This window comes from Copidosoma floridanum, unplaced genomic scaffold (genome assembly GCF_036245765.1).
Source record: "Copidosoma floridanum isolate Cflo_tuat_1 unplaced genomic scaffold, Cflo_Japanese_pri ptg000030l, whole genome shotgun sequence".
In the NCBI taxonomy this organism is placed as follows: Eukaryota; Metazoa; Arthropoda; class Insecta; order Hymenoptera; family Encyrtidae; genus Copidosoma; species Copidosoma floridanum.
The window spans coordinates 8,587,588-8,605,504 of record NW_028321907.1 but is presented as its reverse complement, the minus strand read 5'-3'; the positions used below and the strand labels follow the sequence as shown (position 1 = coordinate 8,605,504).

At 37.2% G+C, this 17,917-nt stretch overlaps 1 protein-coding gene across 1 annotated transcript; it reads right to left on the bottom strand.

Moving 5' to 3' along the window:
• Positions 1-1,501: 1,501 nt before the first annotated feature.
• On the bottom strand, positions 1,502-16,225 carry Orco (odorant receptor co-receptor). The gene is made up of 8 exons (XM_014363529.2): positions 16,017-16,225; positions 13,637-13,768; positions 12,670-13,308; positions 11,814-12,058; positions 2,951-3,050; positions 2,770-2,874; positions 2,533-2,688; positions 1,502-2,184 (listed from the first exon to the last, which is right to left on the bottom strand). Exons 2-8 carry the CDS (start codon positions 13,766-13,768, stop codon positions 2,134-2,136), a joined length of 1,428 nt encoding a protein of 475 aa, XP_014219015.2. The 5' UTR covers positions 16,017-16,225; the 3' UTR covers positions 1,502-2,133.
• Positions 16,226-17,917: the final 1,692 nt, after the last annotated feature.

The window sequence follows — 17,917 nt, the reverse complement described above, 5'->3', positions numbered from 1 at the left end:
TTAATGATAAAAACGCCGATATTTTACATGAATGTGACTACAATATTTTACTCTTACGCGTTGTATAAGACATAGATGAGTATACCATAGTTATTCATAATGTCATTTTTTTCACGCATCACTTTCACTTTCTTTGATTTACAAGCTCCGATGTATAGTTTTATCAACATTAAATGAATAGAAGTCGACGATTTTTTATTTACATCTATTGTCGATCAGAAAAATATTATTATTGTTATTTTTATTTTATTTATTAAGCCATCAAGACCGTAGTCCAATGGCTAGAAAAATATTTATATGCTCTTGAGTTAGTTAGAAAAAAAGATAAAAAATATCAAATATTGTATGTACAATATAAACTTATGTATTATAATACTCTGATAAATATCCAGTAGTAGATATTGATATGATTTACGTATATTTTTACGCAATGCTCTTAAAGTTCCCTGATGTTATTTTTTTGGTCACTTTGTTCATTAAAAATACGTAAAAAATCTTAATTATCATATATTTAATAACATGTACCATTTGGTTTTTAAAAGTATCATTAGATAATAGTAACAAGTAATATGGATACGTGAATTTTAAAATTCAATTGAATTTATGAAGTATACAATAGCATGGTGTCATTAATTTCATAAAAATAGAAACTTTTACGCTTCTCTTTCGTTTTTGACTGCTTTTTTTTAAATTTTAATCGAAAGTACTTTAAAAAAGTAAAAAAACAATTTCTGAAAGGCACAATCAAGTAAGATTTTTAATTGAATTTTTTATTTCATTATTATTTAGAAACATGTGAATGAAGAAAAGTATTCAGTTTCAGGCCTCAGGGTTTTTGCTGTTCTTTACCATGTATTTTTGAACAATGATTTCACGTACTTCCGGCTAACATTGAAAAAATTAGGATAAATTAGATGGTTCCGTAAAAGTTTGTGATTTTAAGTTATATTCTATTATGCTTAGCGTTTCATTTCCCTCAGCAGTTTTACGTTCACTGTAAAATATGCTACGAATAAATATTTTCTAGTAGAATAATATCATGGGTAATAATTTATATAGACAGTTTGACTAATGTAACACCAATATAAATAATAATATTCCATTTTTAAAATCAAATAATTTTTTAAGTCACAATAACAATGATAAATATCAAGAGCTGATAAGTGGAGAGTATAATGAGAAGTAACGAGCTTTTACAGAAATGCTTGCAACAATATGGAAAATCAATTTTTAAGGAACTTTATTTTAAAATTGTGTTTCATATTATTAAGATAAAAAGTTATTTTTGTAATACAACCTATACCGTAAATTAATAAATTCTTGTGGGATCAGGAAAAGTTAAAAAATCCCAATATCCTTTTAACATTAACAATTAATCCACAATATTCGTTAATCACGCATAGCTCGTCTGTCAGGCGCAACCTGTTAACCAATCACAGATGGTAGGATGATACAACAGTTGAAAAACAGATAAACAATCAATTGAAAAGAGCTTCTAAAAAAAAAAAAAAAAAAAAAGATCTGAAAAAATTCAGTTAAATGAAAAGCTGCGACAGTTTACAAGAGAAAAAAGTTTTAACTCTGTCGCCCTGGTCATACAGAAAATCAAAGGTATCTACGTAACATATCCTCTTTTAAACTGAGATACGATCCATCTCATTCCTCGGGTGAAAACGTCAAGCGAAACAAACTAAAAATCCTGCGGTCTCGAGCAGATGCCCAGAAACTCTCGTAAAGCCAACACACATACAGAGATATTGCACTCCCCGCCCCCCTTTGGACCGATGGCGAGAAACTCGCTCGAAACGAGAAACCAGCCCATGAGTGTGTGTACACCCTCTTTTCCCAGGCTTTCCTCGATCCTCTCAAAGAGCAAAGTTGCCTGCTTGCCCGGAGGCTTTTACTCTCATCTCCTTTTTTTTGTCTTCTTCTTTTTATTTTCTCGTAAGATCAACCACGGGAATCTTTGATGCAGCCGGCGTTCGTAGAAAAGGAGTTGTGGACACACAAGGAGACGAGGAAAGAGAGAAGATCGAAAGATGGTAAAAGCGGCGGTAGACGATGGTCGTAGTAGCAGAGTCGTGTAGGTATAGTATGGATGGGCGATCCTTGAGCTTGGAGCCCGTGAGGAATTTACTTCAGCTGCACCAACACCATGAAGTACGTCACCACGGCACCCAGCACCTGTTTTTATACACAGTTTAATTAGTTAATGCAATGACTACGAGCGAAAAATTCAATCACCTATTCGTTATTTTTTTTCACCACGAAGGAGTAAGTTTCATTAAATTACTACTATTTCTTGAAAACAAAAAAAAAGGGGCTTTCTGCATGGATTTGATGGATTTTTATCTAAAATATTTTTTTGTTCATAGAGACAATGGGTTTGCAACTAAACTTGCCGAATAAAATAAAATTCAAACGAAAAGGTATAAAAAACAATGAAATGAGCACCAACTGAATAGCAACAAAGTTACTCTGTACGAAACCTTTTTTTCTTAATTAAAAAACATATTTTTCCAGCTTCCTTACCGAGGCAAACAGATCGAGAGAGACGGTAAAGAACTTGGCTCCCGATATAGACATAGCCTTCTGACACTGCTGGCACACAATCTGCACGAACGTCTTAGCCTCCTCGGAACCGTCGTACCAGTGACAGGAGTACGCAGCCTCCATTACCGACGAGCTCTGCGCCAAACAGAGCAAATTATACAAAACTCTTACCATTTGTTTTCTCGTGGGAAACAAAAAATAAAAATTTCATCGTACCTCTTCAATCAGTCGGTTGCCAAATATGCAGAACAAAAACACCTGCGCGAGGGTGTAGACCAAGTAGCCAATAACCGTGAACGCATATACATTTACCCCGTTCACCTGTAGCACAAGGATGCCTTGTTAAGTTACAAGACTGTGATTTTATTTATTTGATAATATGTAATGATGAACTCGCCTTGGTGGCTTGGTAAGCGAGCAGGGTCAACGTGATGGTCGTCGTCAACATGTGGAGCAGCAGCGCCACACCGTACGCGTCTCCGATCAAGCCAGTCAGCCTAGAAAAATCAATGGATGAGTAGCTCGATTATAATAATGACATACATGGGCACGTTTTACTATATGCTGTAAATCATGAGGAGCCCGATGTGTAATAACGACGTTAAAAGAATCTCTATTACTAGCCGCACGATAACGATATCTCCTTGCCTTGACAGAGTCGTTTTGGAGAGCACCCAGCCATTACATTACGGCCCGCTGGCGCCCCTGTATGCATATTGTATAATGGAGGGAAGCGCCGTTTTAGTTTGGGCTGACGCTGCGGGAATCGTATGCGTGGGTTGTTCTGAGCTTCAGTACATACAAGTGTATTGGGTTGAAACTTGAAGGCTCTATCCGCATGCACATTGCTGTGGTGATGGGTACAACGAGAAAGTGTGACCAAACATGAGTACGTGTGAATGTGCAAGGTTATAGATTACGAAAGAAAAATAAAGTGAATTTCCATCTCTTATTTTCTTTAGAAAAGCAAAATGCCCCGTTTGGTTTGGTAGGGTTTTTGTCATCTCCGATTTCGTTGCAGTGTATAATTATCTGGAGGATTCAGGAAAGTTCTTATTGATGTTCAGAAAAAATTGTTACGGCTATTCAATTGTTTCCTTATACTTTTATAATATTAATACATTAGAACAGCAATGAAACAAAAATTATTCACTAAAGAAGTAATTATTTGTGAAGAAACGTACACTTATCATGTTTACGTAAGCCTTACCATGTATGGATATGTTCTACTTTATTTTATATATATGCAAAATAATTAATTATAACTACTATTTACTGCTAAAAAAATTTTACTTCGTTTAAACGCCCATAAAATACTTAAAACTACAATGAATTAATACGTGTCTTACCACTGACAGGTGTACTCTACTGATTTAACATTTGGGAGTATACAGTATTTTAAACTCGACTACTCTCTAAACTCGATTTTTAAGCAACGTTTCATAAAAAAAATAAGATAATTTTTTCACAGATCAATGGAATTCAATCAAAACAAGCATTTTATCTCATTGATATGTGTGTCACTATACACGACAATATTCTACTTCTAAGATCTAGACATACTGCTGTAACTTTACAGTTAATTTTGTTTGCATAGAATAATTTCGAATAAGAATGAAATTTAATAAAAAAACTACATCCTCTAAGACACAAATAAACGTTTACATGAAATAATGTAAGCCTGTAAAAATGTGTCTTACCCTTAACGGGTTTGTTCTACTTTTTTCCCGCAAATGACCCATTTTCGTTATTTGATTTTTCGAAAATCATTTCAATTAAAGGTGAAAATAATAAGTGTCACGATTTTTTCAAAGACCAATTAAAAAATAAAGGTATAATATAATTAAATCGAATAGATCTCCAAAAACTACTTACTTGAATTTCTTTGAATGAATACACAAGTCTCAGCATGAACATGTATATTCTACTTAACTTGTACAGATAAACAGCGACTATGTAAATACATATTTGAAATAGAAATGCAAAGAGTTACTGTTATTTCTGTAGCCCATAAAATACTCCAAGTATGAGTGTCTGTCTTAACATTCATGGATTTATTCTACTGATTACACGTTTGTGTTTATACTTAGCTTGATATTCAATTGAATTATTTCACAGGACAGATTTGAAGTGATACTAAATAAAAATGTGGAATAGAGTTTCTTCTGAAGTAAATAAATAAAAAATAATTAAGCTTGCCATCTTATAGGTGCCTATTTTACTGTTTACATATTCTGTGTACCGATACAAATATGATGTTATTACTTCGCACTTAATAATTTTGAATAAGAATAAAACGAAAAATAACATTATGATCTTAAAAAAATAAGACAATGACAGAAAATAGTAATAAAGTTTTAGTATATTATTTATGTGTCTTACCAAATAAAGACTAGTTCTAATTCCAGGTAAATACTTTGCCCTTGCGTTTTTATTGATATTTCGACAATATTTTAAATAATAATTTTTCAAAAATCAAATAACTCTTAAACAAATGTCATACGGATTTTTCCGTATTCCTTACGTCTTACGACAAAAGATCTAATCTACTTATTTTATCCAGATATGTAATATTTACTTTTAATTCTGGCCTTACTTTCAGAAACGAACAAAAATTACTTAAGCCTGGAAGCCTAAAAAAAACTTGAATTTTGTTATACCAAGAGACATGTCTTACCAAAAACGGAACCATTCTACTTATTGTATGTTAATACTTTGTCATAAACCTTTAAAACTAATTTATTTTCCTTGATATTGATTTTAGGTAATGAATAAAAGAAGTAGCTATCTTTTTTTTTTTTTTTTAATACAAATAAGTATACAGAATACCACGGCATTCATGTTAATTGATGTCTTACCATTAACCAACTTGTTCTACTTATTTTTTAAATGTTTTGTCATCAACCCTTAGTTTAGATATTTTTTAATGTTGTTTGTAAGTAATAAGAAGGACAGTGTATTACACGATTTTTTTTAAAGCAAATAAACAATCGTCTTACCATGTATTGATGTGTTCTACTTATTCTGTACATAAGTGCCATATTTTGTTTTTTAGATCGATTTTTTTTTTTTTTTTAATCATTTGAAGTAAGAAACGAATAATTCTTGTACTTAAGCCAATAAACTCACGAAAAAAATATCACGAATATCGAATCGCTGATTTGTCTTACCACAAAGGGATGCATTCTACTCATTTTCCCTATATCGTTTATTTACGACTTAGCTTCAACTTTCTTCAATATCATAGTAAACAATTTTTTCATGGAAGCTAAAAACGTAATAAAAGCAATCGAAACATAGTAAAGAAGGTGATGTTCGCGAAGTAGAGTGTATGTATGCGTCAGGAGTAATGGTATACTATAATAAAGTGAATGCATGTTCGATATGCGAGTATAGTACTGTACAGAAAATGTGTGGGTAGAGACAGCATCTGAGCAAGTGTATGAGAATCGAGAATAGTATTTGAATATAATAAAAGGCAAGTAAGGGTGTGTTCTGTAAGAAATTCGAGTTGGCAATTGATTGAAATGCATATGTAAGCTGCAAAGGCTGGATGTATAGTATAGAGGTGAATTGATGGAAGTGTGAGAGTATTACTGTCTACGACTCTTACGATCAATCGGATGGGACGGCTGAGCTTGCTCTCTTGGTTTTGTAGCTTGTATGTCACGTTTCTCATAAATATTACCTTTCTGAACCCAGTTCATGTATGAGACATTTTTTTCTATTTTTTTTCCGAGAGTATCATTCGATTGACACTTTCTTGAAAAATTTTGTATATATTTTAATATGTCTTACATATTTTAAAGTGTTTCATCGAAATCTCTACAAATACGTACAGTTTATCAAGAGAATGTAAATAGTTATGTGATAAACAACCAAACTAAATCACCATTGATCATTAAACTAGTTTTATGAAACTGAACAATGTTAAGTCGTAAAAATTTTAATACAGGACGGCAGTGACAGAAACGTTTCAATAAAAATTACGCTCATGCAAATTAATTTTTCGAATCAATAGAGCTGGTAAAATTATTGATAAACCACCATTTAAATTATTTCTCAAACTTTTAACAATACTACAATACTACAATAACCATTTTAATTCCGCACTTGAGGCGCATATTATTTAAACCCGCTTGAATGCACTACGTATGCTTAAAATATCGCAATAAAAAAGAAACTTATCTGTTGTTTTGAAAAATTTTTTTTTTCAGCTTGACCCATCAACTAATATTTTTGTCAATTAGCGTGATTAATCGGTTAATATTAGAATTTCATGAAGCTAAAAGAAAAGAAGAAAAAAAAAACCACGCGTTATCAGTAGAATAGTCAGGATTGGTCAGACGGAAAAATCAAACATGCAAAGCCGTTTCTTACACGTGCATAAAGTTACTTTTGAGTGTGCTATCATCTACACTCGTGCAATTTTAATCAGTTTGAATTTCAAATTTATTCTTGGTATCATGACAGTATGTAATATAATTTTAATATTAGAATTCGCTAGCGTAATCTCAGTAATATGATCGTCAAAGTCATGTTTAGAACCTGACATTAAAATCGAAATTTTTTTATGAAATGAGGGATAGTAGTGTTGAATAAGTGATAGATAAATAATTCAATTTAAAGCTCAACAACTATTTTATCAATACTTTTCTGGAACGTGTGACAACACTTCTGTTTCACGTATTTGTATACCAAAAATTGTTTTACTTGATACAATTGATTCAATAATTAGTATTACATCAATGTTTAGCAGTCCATTAAATACCTATTAACATTGCTGTGAATCTAGAAAAATGTTTATAAAATAACCACTACACCTACCTACTAAATCAACCTCGAGTGATGAGGAAATTCGAAAGTATTAATAACTATAAAAAGTTGAAAACCGTCGAATGAAAATTCCAAGTAAGACGAGCTTGGATTCAAAAGGTCATTGCCTCAGGAAAGAATCCCAATCTCCAGCTCAAGCTAAAAAAAAAAAAAAAAAAAAAAAAACCAACAAGCTCGGCCCTCCCCGCAAATAAAATCCGCAAGCCTCATTTCCAGAGGAAGAAGAAGAAGCCCACCCTACAGATGCAACCGTTAACACACCATCCGAAGCCTCTCAAAAGCTCTGCTCCCAACTTGCTCGTCCAGAGTGGATCCCTTGAATATTTGACAAGCGCGAAAAACCAAACTCTGCATAATACGTGCATGTACATACGAGCCGTGGGACGATCGATACACGGAGGACCGCCAAGATTAAAACTTCCCATCGTCCCGAGCACTTTTTTTTCACTTCCTTTCACGTTCTAGTTTTTCTCATCCGAGCTTCACCGACCGTATACCCTTTGTTCTGAAACTCACTCATCCTTTGTTGTATGGTTTTTTACACTACTCCTACTCGAAAAAAGGTAAGAAAATTTTAAAGCACAAACTCATTCCATTCGAGTTTCTTTTTGCGAGTTGACTAAAGACACGAACGAGCCTAACATTGAAGCTCTGGTATTTAAACAGTGCGGGTGTTAAAGTATGAAACGAGGGTTTGTTTAAAACCCTATTTAAAGCCCTGTTCATCCAATGAATTGAACTTCGCTCCGTGTAAAATTAAAAATTCACGAAAAATACCAAAGAGGGAGATTAAAGAGCTTGGGGTTTCAATGCGGGATCGTCTAACAATAACACTCTGCACAATGAATCGAAGGACGTTTCACCACTATGTGAGTTCAAAGCTCGATATAGATGACACGACTTTTCCATTCGTTGCGTAAGTGCCGGCTAACCCATCAGCACTAAAATATTCGTGACGGACACGAGCGCAAAAACTTCCCCAACTCATCGAACTGCGAGCTTGGTATCGTTTACAGAATACCTGCTACTGAATCAATTCGTGCTGCAAGTTGGACTACCTCGAATTGTTCTCGGATCTCACAGGTGTGTCGTTTTAATTATTTCCATTCTTTTACAAAATGCAGCAATTGAGTGGATATTTATCGATCTACAGCGTTGTTGTATCTATTGATGAAGAAAAAAATCACTCAGTTTATTCCACCTGCTAGAATATTCGACGTACCGTCGGTTTGATTATCATTCAAGAATCTAAAAACCGAGTGGCTATAAATTTTACAAGAAATTATGTTTTGAATCAACTTGGATTTTAGTCGCAACCTAACGTAACCGTGAGTAGGACTCGTTTTTCGAAGAAAAACCCACCCCCGAACAAACGAAAAACGTCAAAACACCTCTGGTGAAATTCTTGTGGAGTGAGGTATCCGTAAAGCTTGCGAAAAAGAAACCGATACTCGACAAAGAGCTCTCGGTGTGCTCTCGATACCTCGACACACAACGGAGCTGGCAATCACCAACGCGTTTCTCGTTACAAACGTTGCACCCGTGGGCTCATCAATCTCGTGGTGCTCGTTCGTTTCGTACATTCCACAGAGGGAAAAGCCCTACATCACCCGTAATGCATCGGCAGAGGAAAAACAGTGAGATACGCACGGACACGAAAGCGAAACCCCTAGAGAAAGGAAGGCTCCGTAAGCGCACAGGTGCAGCTCGAAAACGTCAATGACATGAATTATTTTGCGGAAGAACTCGTGCGTATACGTATACACGAGTAACTTTGAGCAGAATACAGTAGTAGTTATAGTCATAGTAGTAGTGGTGGTAGGAGGAGGAGGTATAGCGTAGCATAGTGTTATTTCGCACTGCACATATTACAGCCATTCTCTTCGATCCCCCTATACACGTCGAGCTCAAGTACTGGTCTCTCCTCCCCCTTTTTTTTTTCTCTCGCTCTCGCTGGCAATAGAGACAGACTCGACTCGTCGATTTCGCGAGCTATAGCTAGGTGCTATGTACGCCCCAGCGATCGATCCGCCACTACACCATTATCTGCCGCTTCTTCTTCTTCTTGTCTATTTTCCCTCTCTCTCTCTCGCGCAACTACGTGAATTATCCTATCGGGAACAGCTCCAGGAGACACCATTATCGGACATGGGATGCGGGCTTCTTGACATTGCGATGTTACTGCAAAGAGGTGATATCTATTTCTTTTTATTATTCTTTATTTTTTTATTTTATTTTTTTTATCATGTTTTGTTTCGGCAAACCTATTACGGTGAATGTTCCGCACAACAGTGCTTGCGCCGAAAAGCACCGCTGATGGCTCTCGGTATCGATCCCCAGCAGCAGTGTGCAAAGCCACTATACAGAATCGGTGCAAATTGACATTTTTTCTTCCTAGTGTGTTTTATTTGTTTTTCTTTTCCCCAGTCGGGCACATTTCTCGTTGGGTGGTTTTTAAATGGAAATTCGTTGAGATTCACTCGGTGAAATCCCATTGTGGGAAAAAGAGTTGTTTCGGCAAATATTGGCTCGGGCGCTTTTTTCAGCGATGCTTTTTTTTCAATCGGATGGTTTTCAAACAAACAAAAACGAAAATTAACATCAAGAGTTTCAATCCGGTTGATTTGAAATACGTGTGTATTCGCGTGGTGTTTTTATAAACTATGCAATATTTATTTTTGTCAATCGACAGTATCTTTGAACCATTTCCAAATTGATTGAACAAAATAGCCAACAGTATATAAATATATTACTTTCAACACCTGAAAAACGTTTATCGTTCGCGCAAGTAAGTAGAAACAGACGAGTGAGGTAAGACGAGCCACCGACGGCCGAGCAGAACAACGAGAATAACCTGCATTAATCAGCGTTTGGTATGTACCTAATTGCCAACTTAAAAGTTTTAAAAAAAAACTGATTCAGTGCAATACGTCTACACTACCATTGTCATCAATGATTAGCGTATTAGTCTGTGAAAGAAATTTTAGCTAATCTAAAATAAGGGGTCCATAATAAAGAATCAACAACAACGTGAAAATTTGTGAAGGGGGTTTGGAAACCAAAATTATCATACACACCCACCCATTAAACGTGAACCAAAGGCATTCCCGTAAGCCCTTAAATTTCCGCGAAACTATGAGCCACGAAGTGAAATTACAGCCCAAGTGGCCTAGACAGCTAATCTTATGCTCGAGCAAACTCACTTCGAAACGTGACATTAAAATCACGCGACCTTGTCCCTTACAGCGTACCGTTAGCTCACGAGGCCGCAAGTGTCCCAAGTTGCGAACAAAGTCGTGCGCAGTCAAACAAGGTTCGCCGAGCGACGACACTGTAATTTTAATTTGTAATATTAATCGTGGGCAACGCGTTTGCTGGCGAATGGCAATCGGTACGAGGTTATCACAAAAAAAGCTGTTCATCCTTTGTACATATCGGTCCGATCACCTGTAAATTTATCGAACGAAATGGCACAACTTTTAATTTCTTTGGCGACAAAAAAAAAAAATAATTGCATTGCGATTGAAACATTCAAATATGCAAATGTCCTCATTGTCGCGAGGTGTGTCTTGCAGCATCACCTTTCAAACAGCAGATCGATATTTTACAGACACTGCCAATGAATAGAGAAGCCGAGTAGAGTACACGTACGCGCAGCGAGTATGTACATGTATAAAAACAACACAAAACCCCAATGGTAGCCGGTGCGACTAAATAATTCATGGTACATATACAGCGAGGAGAGCGAGCTCGATCGAATTATAAAATGTATCGCCGTGCCGGCACACGCACGCGTACGAGTACTTGTCCTATAGACTCTTGCTCGCAGCCTCGCGATCGTTGGGTATATGGGGAAAAAAACGCCATTGTCCGAGTTTTTCTGACGGAAGCTGACTGACAAGCTCACGTGAACGTTATTCGTTTGCACGTGCACGACACAAATCATGTCGGCGTGGGGTCTTTTTTTCGTCTCCTCTTTTTCTTGCGTTGCAGGTGTAAACGTTTGGACAGCGAAATAGGAGGGTGTAAAAAAAAAAAATACCGATGCAACGGCGCATAGAATTTTCCATACTTGTGAATCAGCTATAGGTAATTTTACTTTTCGTGTGCAAATTTTTTAAGAGTCTTACTTGGGAGTTTTTCGATTTAGTTAGATTCTCCAGGATATAAAGAACGTGCACACGAACAGCGTAGATGGATAGTTGAATCTCATCATTTTTTTCATGGGAATAAACACAATTGGAATTCGGCTATCGAGACTTTTTTGTACGAACTTTACTTGCGATTGTAAAGCTTGAACTTTAAGATAAGTCTTATAAAAATGTATTGTTGAAAAAAAAAAAAAAAAAAAAAAAAACACTCGAGTACAGTAAATTCAAAAGTTACGTACAGCTCGAGGGGACGAAGATAAAGGTAATATTCACCTGACGACGTGCTTGTGCCTCTCGACCCAGTACTTGATGGCGCTCCTGACGAGCATCTCTTGCTTTTTGGTCAGTCCATTGGGTCCCACGCCGCCGTTGAAGTTCATGCCTGCGGTTGGCCGGAAGGTTGCCGTAAAGTCCTGTCGATTGCTGTAAATGCCTCGCAAGTCGGAATCAACGACGCCACCGTCGCCGTTACTGCTTGGCATTATGCTCGAGTCCCTCAGGTGATCCGCGCTTCCAGCCTGCGGGGGGGGAGACGACTCGTGGGAAATCATTGGGTTTTCTTTTCAATAGGTGCGTTAAGGCTCGAACGATTTGAAGAAAAATCGAATCAAAGGATTCTACACATTAAATATCTTGGACGTCGTGTTCGAGTTATCTGATTTTCAAGCGCACCTCGTTACATTTACTTGGTAAAAATTCGCGGGGACTCAAAGTTCTCTCAAGTATAAATTTGCGCGGTTTGACATGATTTGAAAATTGTTCTTATGATTTGTTTCGAAAAACAACATTTGGAAGAAATCTCGGTTTCAATATGTACCCGGTGCTCGACTCTTTGCAACATTAAGATTTAACTTCTGGAATATTGTTTACTGTGTGCATTCAGTGTTCTGTAGTGATGATACGACTGGCCTCGAAAAAAAAAAAAAAAAAAAAAAAAAAAAAAAAAGTACATAGCAGTTGCACCAATCAAAGATTATTTACTAGTTGTTGAAAACCTGAGAGTTCTTTAACGGACTACGAAGAGTGGAACGAACAGAGTCCACTCCCAAGTGGCATTAAATAAACAGTCACGTCCATCTGGTATGACATGGTACAAATGTTATAAGGTGAGTGGTGGGCGAGGACGCACCTTGAAGAGTTCGCCGCTGTTTGGCACGACGGTGTCGAGGGTCGCGCTGAGCTCCATGAGGGGTTTCATGATGTCCTTGAGATGCTGGAGCTGCTCGCAGGCGAACAACAGCCACGAGCAGAAGATCGTGTCTATCGAGTTCGAGAGAGACATGGTGACCAGGAGAAAGTAAAACTGATACAGGAGGGTGAGCATGTGGTTCATGCCGCCCATGGCGTCGTAAGGGTAGTAGGAGCGCATCATGAGCTTGGGTAGCTTCGTGCTGATGGTCTCGTTGGTCTCCTTGTCAACTCGCAATCGCACCGGCTTCTCGAAGAACGTGATGCCCGTCCAGCAGATGGCCGATACGAAGGTCATCGACATCACGAAGAACAAAAGCTTTCGTATTTTGCTGATGGCGAGGGCGTGGTAGCGTGCGTTGCTCTCAGCGAACAGCGGGTGGCTGTTGGGATTATTCCATACAGCCAGGGTTTTGTAAAATACCTTCCTGAAGAGCGGAAAGTACAGGGTTTTCACGATCGGGTGGGCGAAGAAGAGCATCGTTATCGTGTTTGCCGTCATGTCGTCCACGTCGTCGGACTCGATCAGTAGATTCAGCCCCATCAGGACGTACTGGATTAGTATCATGAAGAGCGAAATCTGCAAAAGGATGGCTGCACTTGTACATCTCGCTCAAGCCATTTTATCCTTATTATCATTGTTATCATTTACTCCGGGCTTGGATGCAGTTATTTTCAAAACCCTTCCAGAATTAAATTTAAATTTCATTGGGTACTTCTTGTAGCACAGCACTTTTTTTTGGGAAACAAAATTTATTGTAAAGTGTCTTTTCACGTATATTTTAATCGGTAACTTTTTTTGAACTGGTGGAACAATTGGACTATTGATGTGTTTGATAAATTGTACAAGCTCACATTTGATTTTCTCCAGACGGTTCTCGAAGCTCGATAAAAAAAAATATACTTACGAAGCAAAACATTTTGTGCGGAAACTTTTTTCCCTCGCTGTAATAGTTGAACATGAAGTGGCCGGAAAATTGCATGGACCTTATGTTGGGCAAGAGGTCCGCTACTAGGCCGTGTTGCTTCATTTTCATCATCTGTTTCGGGAAGATAATAATTTTTTTTTTTCATTTCAATTACTTTACTGACAATATACAAAATATAATTTAAGGACACGTAAGCGTAATTAACGTTAATTTCACCTACTACTTATACCGACGACGTAAATTAATACTTAATTTAATTATTGATTTCACTTTAAATGCCATGTCCAAACATAAGTTACAAAGTTGATATAGAACTCACTAGCTTTAACATATGTATTCTTCTAAGTTCTAGATATGTGTATTAACTTGTTGTATAAATATTTCATACATTAACAGGAACGTAATTTAAGCTGCATTGCGAATACATTGACAAGTTTGTAATGAGATTTGGGCGAGTGGTAATGTTAAATTAAAATTTGTTTAAAAAACTCTTCGATGGTGCATATATTATATCGATATTAATTGGTAAACTTTTTCATCATCGTCTTGGGCACTCTTTAAAAGTTGAAATTGAAAAACCGCTTATTATGAAAAAAAGAAGAAATCTTTTCGGACGCATCGATCAGACCATCTCGTCCAATTATGGTTGACACACGAGTGACGCAAACAGTTGTAAATTCCAAACTTCGGTAATGAAATATTATGACTCGGTAAAGTATTAGGCGCCGTCATCAAAACTCTATGTGACCTTCTAGTGTTGAATATCAAGTCCTTCACGAACTTGACGAGGGTATATAAGCTAAGTTGAGTCTAACTGCGATCGTAGAACTCGAGGCGATCGAACTCGGGTATTAAATTTTTAAGAATAATATAATTTTTTTTTTTTGCGCAATTCATACTATACAAATTACTGCGTCATTAGGTGAAATTTTTGATTACGTTGACCCATAAAATGCATTGTCTTAAGATCGTTTATTTGTTAATTTTTTTTTTTTTTTTAATAAGAAAAGTTTTGCAAAGCCCATTAGATTATAAAATTGTACATACGTAAGATAAATATTTTCAAAAATTTTCACTGAAAAATTGTTGTTCAGGAAATTTGTTTGATAGTAAAGTGACTTCTATGTGACTCTAAGTGACTATGTTTAAAGTAAGGGTAAGAACAAGACGTTCCGTATGTTCGTGACATTTGTAAGTGCAAAAATATATTTTTTTGTTCATAACCTTATACACGTGGCGTTTAATTTAATTGATCGATAAAAGCTGCAATTATAAAACAGTAAAAACACCTTCGTCAGGTTTTAACATTCAGACTTTAAATAATGATACCTTTTAGCGATAAAAAATGTTTTTTTATATACGACATCCCAGACAATTAGAAAATAAAGTTTGAATCGCGTGGAACTTACAGTTCAGTACAACTCCTTGTGTGTTTGTATTTTCGTTAGAATGAGTATATTTTTATCATGTCCGCAACAGTTGTTAAGCCAGTCGGCTTTCGAATAAAAAATAAAAAATAAAAAAACATTTTTTTCCCCATCATCGACGCGTAAAATACGTTTCTGTGTATAATTTTCACAAAAAAGCCTTTTTAAATTAATTTTCCAGAAATGTTTGTTTTCCAATGCCCAGGTGATATTCATTATTATATTTTTTTTTCAAACAAAAAAAATGTACATTGAACGTTGCTTAAAATATATTTTACGCATGATCACGTCATTATGCGTCGATGGGCGTAATAATACAAATCTAATAATTTATTGTTACAACAATCAAGTTTACCAACAGCACTTTTAAAATAAATTGAAAATCTTTATCAGAGTATACTTTTTCAATTGGAAAAATATAAAATGAATAAATCTCGAGTCACCTCCCTCATGATCTTAAAGTATCTGAACTTCGTGATATAAAACAATAGGTTTTGTTTGGATATTAAATCGAAAAGAAATCGCCATTAATTAGTGACAGCCACCCTAACATAAAATATTATTTCTCAACGCTTCGTTTCAAAGGTTTGCATCATTATAAATCTGAGATCGAATCCTGAGCTAAAAAATCCCTTGGCGGTTTCGCCCATACGCACTTCTATTAAACAATTGAACAATAGCTGCCAACTTGAAAGCAGAGGGTGTCAGAAAACATGTATGTATGAAAAAGACTCTCCCTTGCGCTGACCAAACGATGTGCACACAAAAAGCGCCGGTCGACCCGCACGAGCCAAGAAAAATACCCCGAGCGCCACAAAAATCACTCGCACGCGCACCACGGGGGACCGCAAAGTGGACGCAACAAGTCCTTCCTCCGAGAAACCATCGCACTTCCCAAGAGCCTCTCTCCACCACGTCCGCCGATCGCCTACCTTGAGAGCCTTTCCCGCTCAGCGGTCCACTGCGTCCCAGGAAAAATCGCCACCAGAGATCGGAAGTCCCAGCGCGTCCGAAACACGCGCGCCGCGACAAATCAACCCCCAAAGAACCAACTGGCCGTCGGGAATGTGTCGAATCTATACGGTGTTTGGTGATGATAAGTTGGTGGTGAGCACGAAAGACAAAAGAGCACTGAGCGTTTCTCGGCCCATAGATCGGCAACGACTCGCCACGACGTCTATGGACGCACGAAAGCGCTCGAGGAGGGTGGGCACGTGTGCATGACAAGTAGCCCCCCTCGCGTTCATATTGTTTCTTACCTCCCTTGGACTAGACACGCGCGTGTGTGTGTAGGTGCGGTGTGTAAGTCCAGTGGCCGAGCGGACCCTAACGTGGACCAATCGTCGCCGGCGAATCGGCCTCGGGGCTCAATTATTCATGCCTGTGTATAAGTAAACTATGGAGGGGAAGCCACTCGAGTGGCTATATCGCGCGTCGTATAGGAGGGTATTCAGGGGGGGGGTGAGAAACCGATCCGTGCACGCGCTTTTTTTCGATTTTTGGCGCGCATGACACACACGAAAGGAACCTTGAATTGTCGCATAGTTTTTGGAATGAAAATTTCATTTTGTTTACTTTGTTAAATAGCGGTGTTGATAGTACCAATGCTTTTGTACCATCCCTGCATCTCATGCTTGGAGTCCTCGGCAGATCATTCGATGAATTTTTCTCACTTCCATGAGCTTTTTCTGTAAACCAAGAACGATCGTGATTCAGAATCGGACTTGGACGCGGATAATTTTCCAATTTTTTTCTTGCAATATAATTTTTGAATGCAAATAATTTAATATTTTATTGATGATTTAAAAAAAAAATATTAATTTTTTTAAAATACTTTTTATAATACAGTACTTGACAAAATTTTTTACCAACAATGACGATGCATGACGATTAGAGGAGAAAAAAAAATTAAAGAGTTAAACCATTTGAAAAAGTATGTAAGTATGTCATATGGACTGGAACAAAAATTAATGAGTTTTTCTAATTTCGTCTTGTGAGAATGGTGATGTATGAAACATTTTTTTTTTTTTTTTTTTAGTAAACAAAATGCTCTTTATTCGGAAACACAGCATGTTTTGTATAGAGTGTGAAAAAATTTACAAAATAATCGTACCCAAGTCAGGGTGTACACGACCGTACATACACTCATCGGGCTATTTTTCACCTGCCCGTGTATACACGCACACCTATACCCCACGTGCATCGGCTGGCTTTAGTCGTGGCAATAGAGAGTCTTTGAATAAAGCGTAAGGACAACCGATCGAAAGAAAAGCAAGCCTTTACACGGAGACTAGCTCCTTCAAAATAGCACCAGACTCGACCCATGATGCCCCTTGTTCCACAATCAGCGACCCGTGACACGTGTATACACAAGTTCGAATGGGGTAAAGTGGCTGAAAAACACGAGCCCCTCATTCTGCGTTATACGCACGTACACGTGTGAACCGGTATGTCGACCCTTGACCACCCACTCATCGAGTCGGAGTCGTTATGTATGGATTGTCGAAACTCGCTCGAGTACGCACCGTACTGTACGACATCGCGTCGTTTCGAGCCCACACGAGCGCGTAAGCTCAATACCGATCGTGTTGTACACGCTCCTTGACCATAACAGGATCGTTATGAATGCTTGGTGCTAACGAGCCTGTCAATTATCACCCCGTGCAATAACCCGTGTATCGTGACACGCGTATACCGATCGATCATGCTCCTCTCCCCTGTGGGTCTATCCATACGATACCCTCTGAACCAGCTAGACCGAGCACTTACACGGCCATTGTCATCGATATGTTTTTATTTTACGAAACATCCTATATACCTTGCAATATGAACA

Bases quoted from the DNA above. Each gene is read 5' to 3' on its own strand.
- Orco (XM_014363529.2), bottom strand. From the start codon at position 13,768: ATGATGAAAATGAAGCAACACGGCCTAGTAGCGGACCTCTTGCCCAAC. The intron at 2,689-2,769 runs GTACGATGAAAT...TGTTTGGCGCAG, and splicing joins GCAACCGACTGATTGAAGAG to AGCTCGTCGGTAATGGAGGC. The intron at 2,185-2,532 runs GTAAGGAAGCTG...GTATAAAAACAG, and splicing joins CTCTCGATCTGTTTGCCTCG to GTGCTGGGTGCCGTGGTGAC.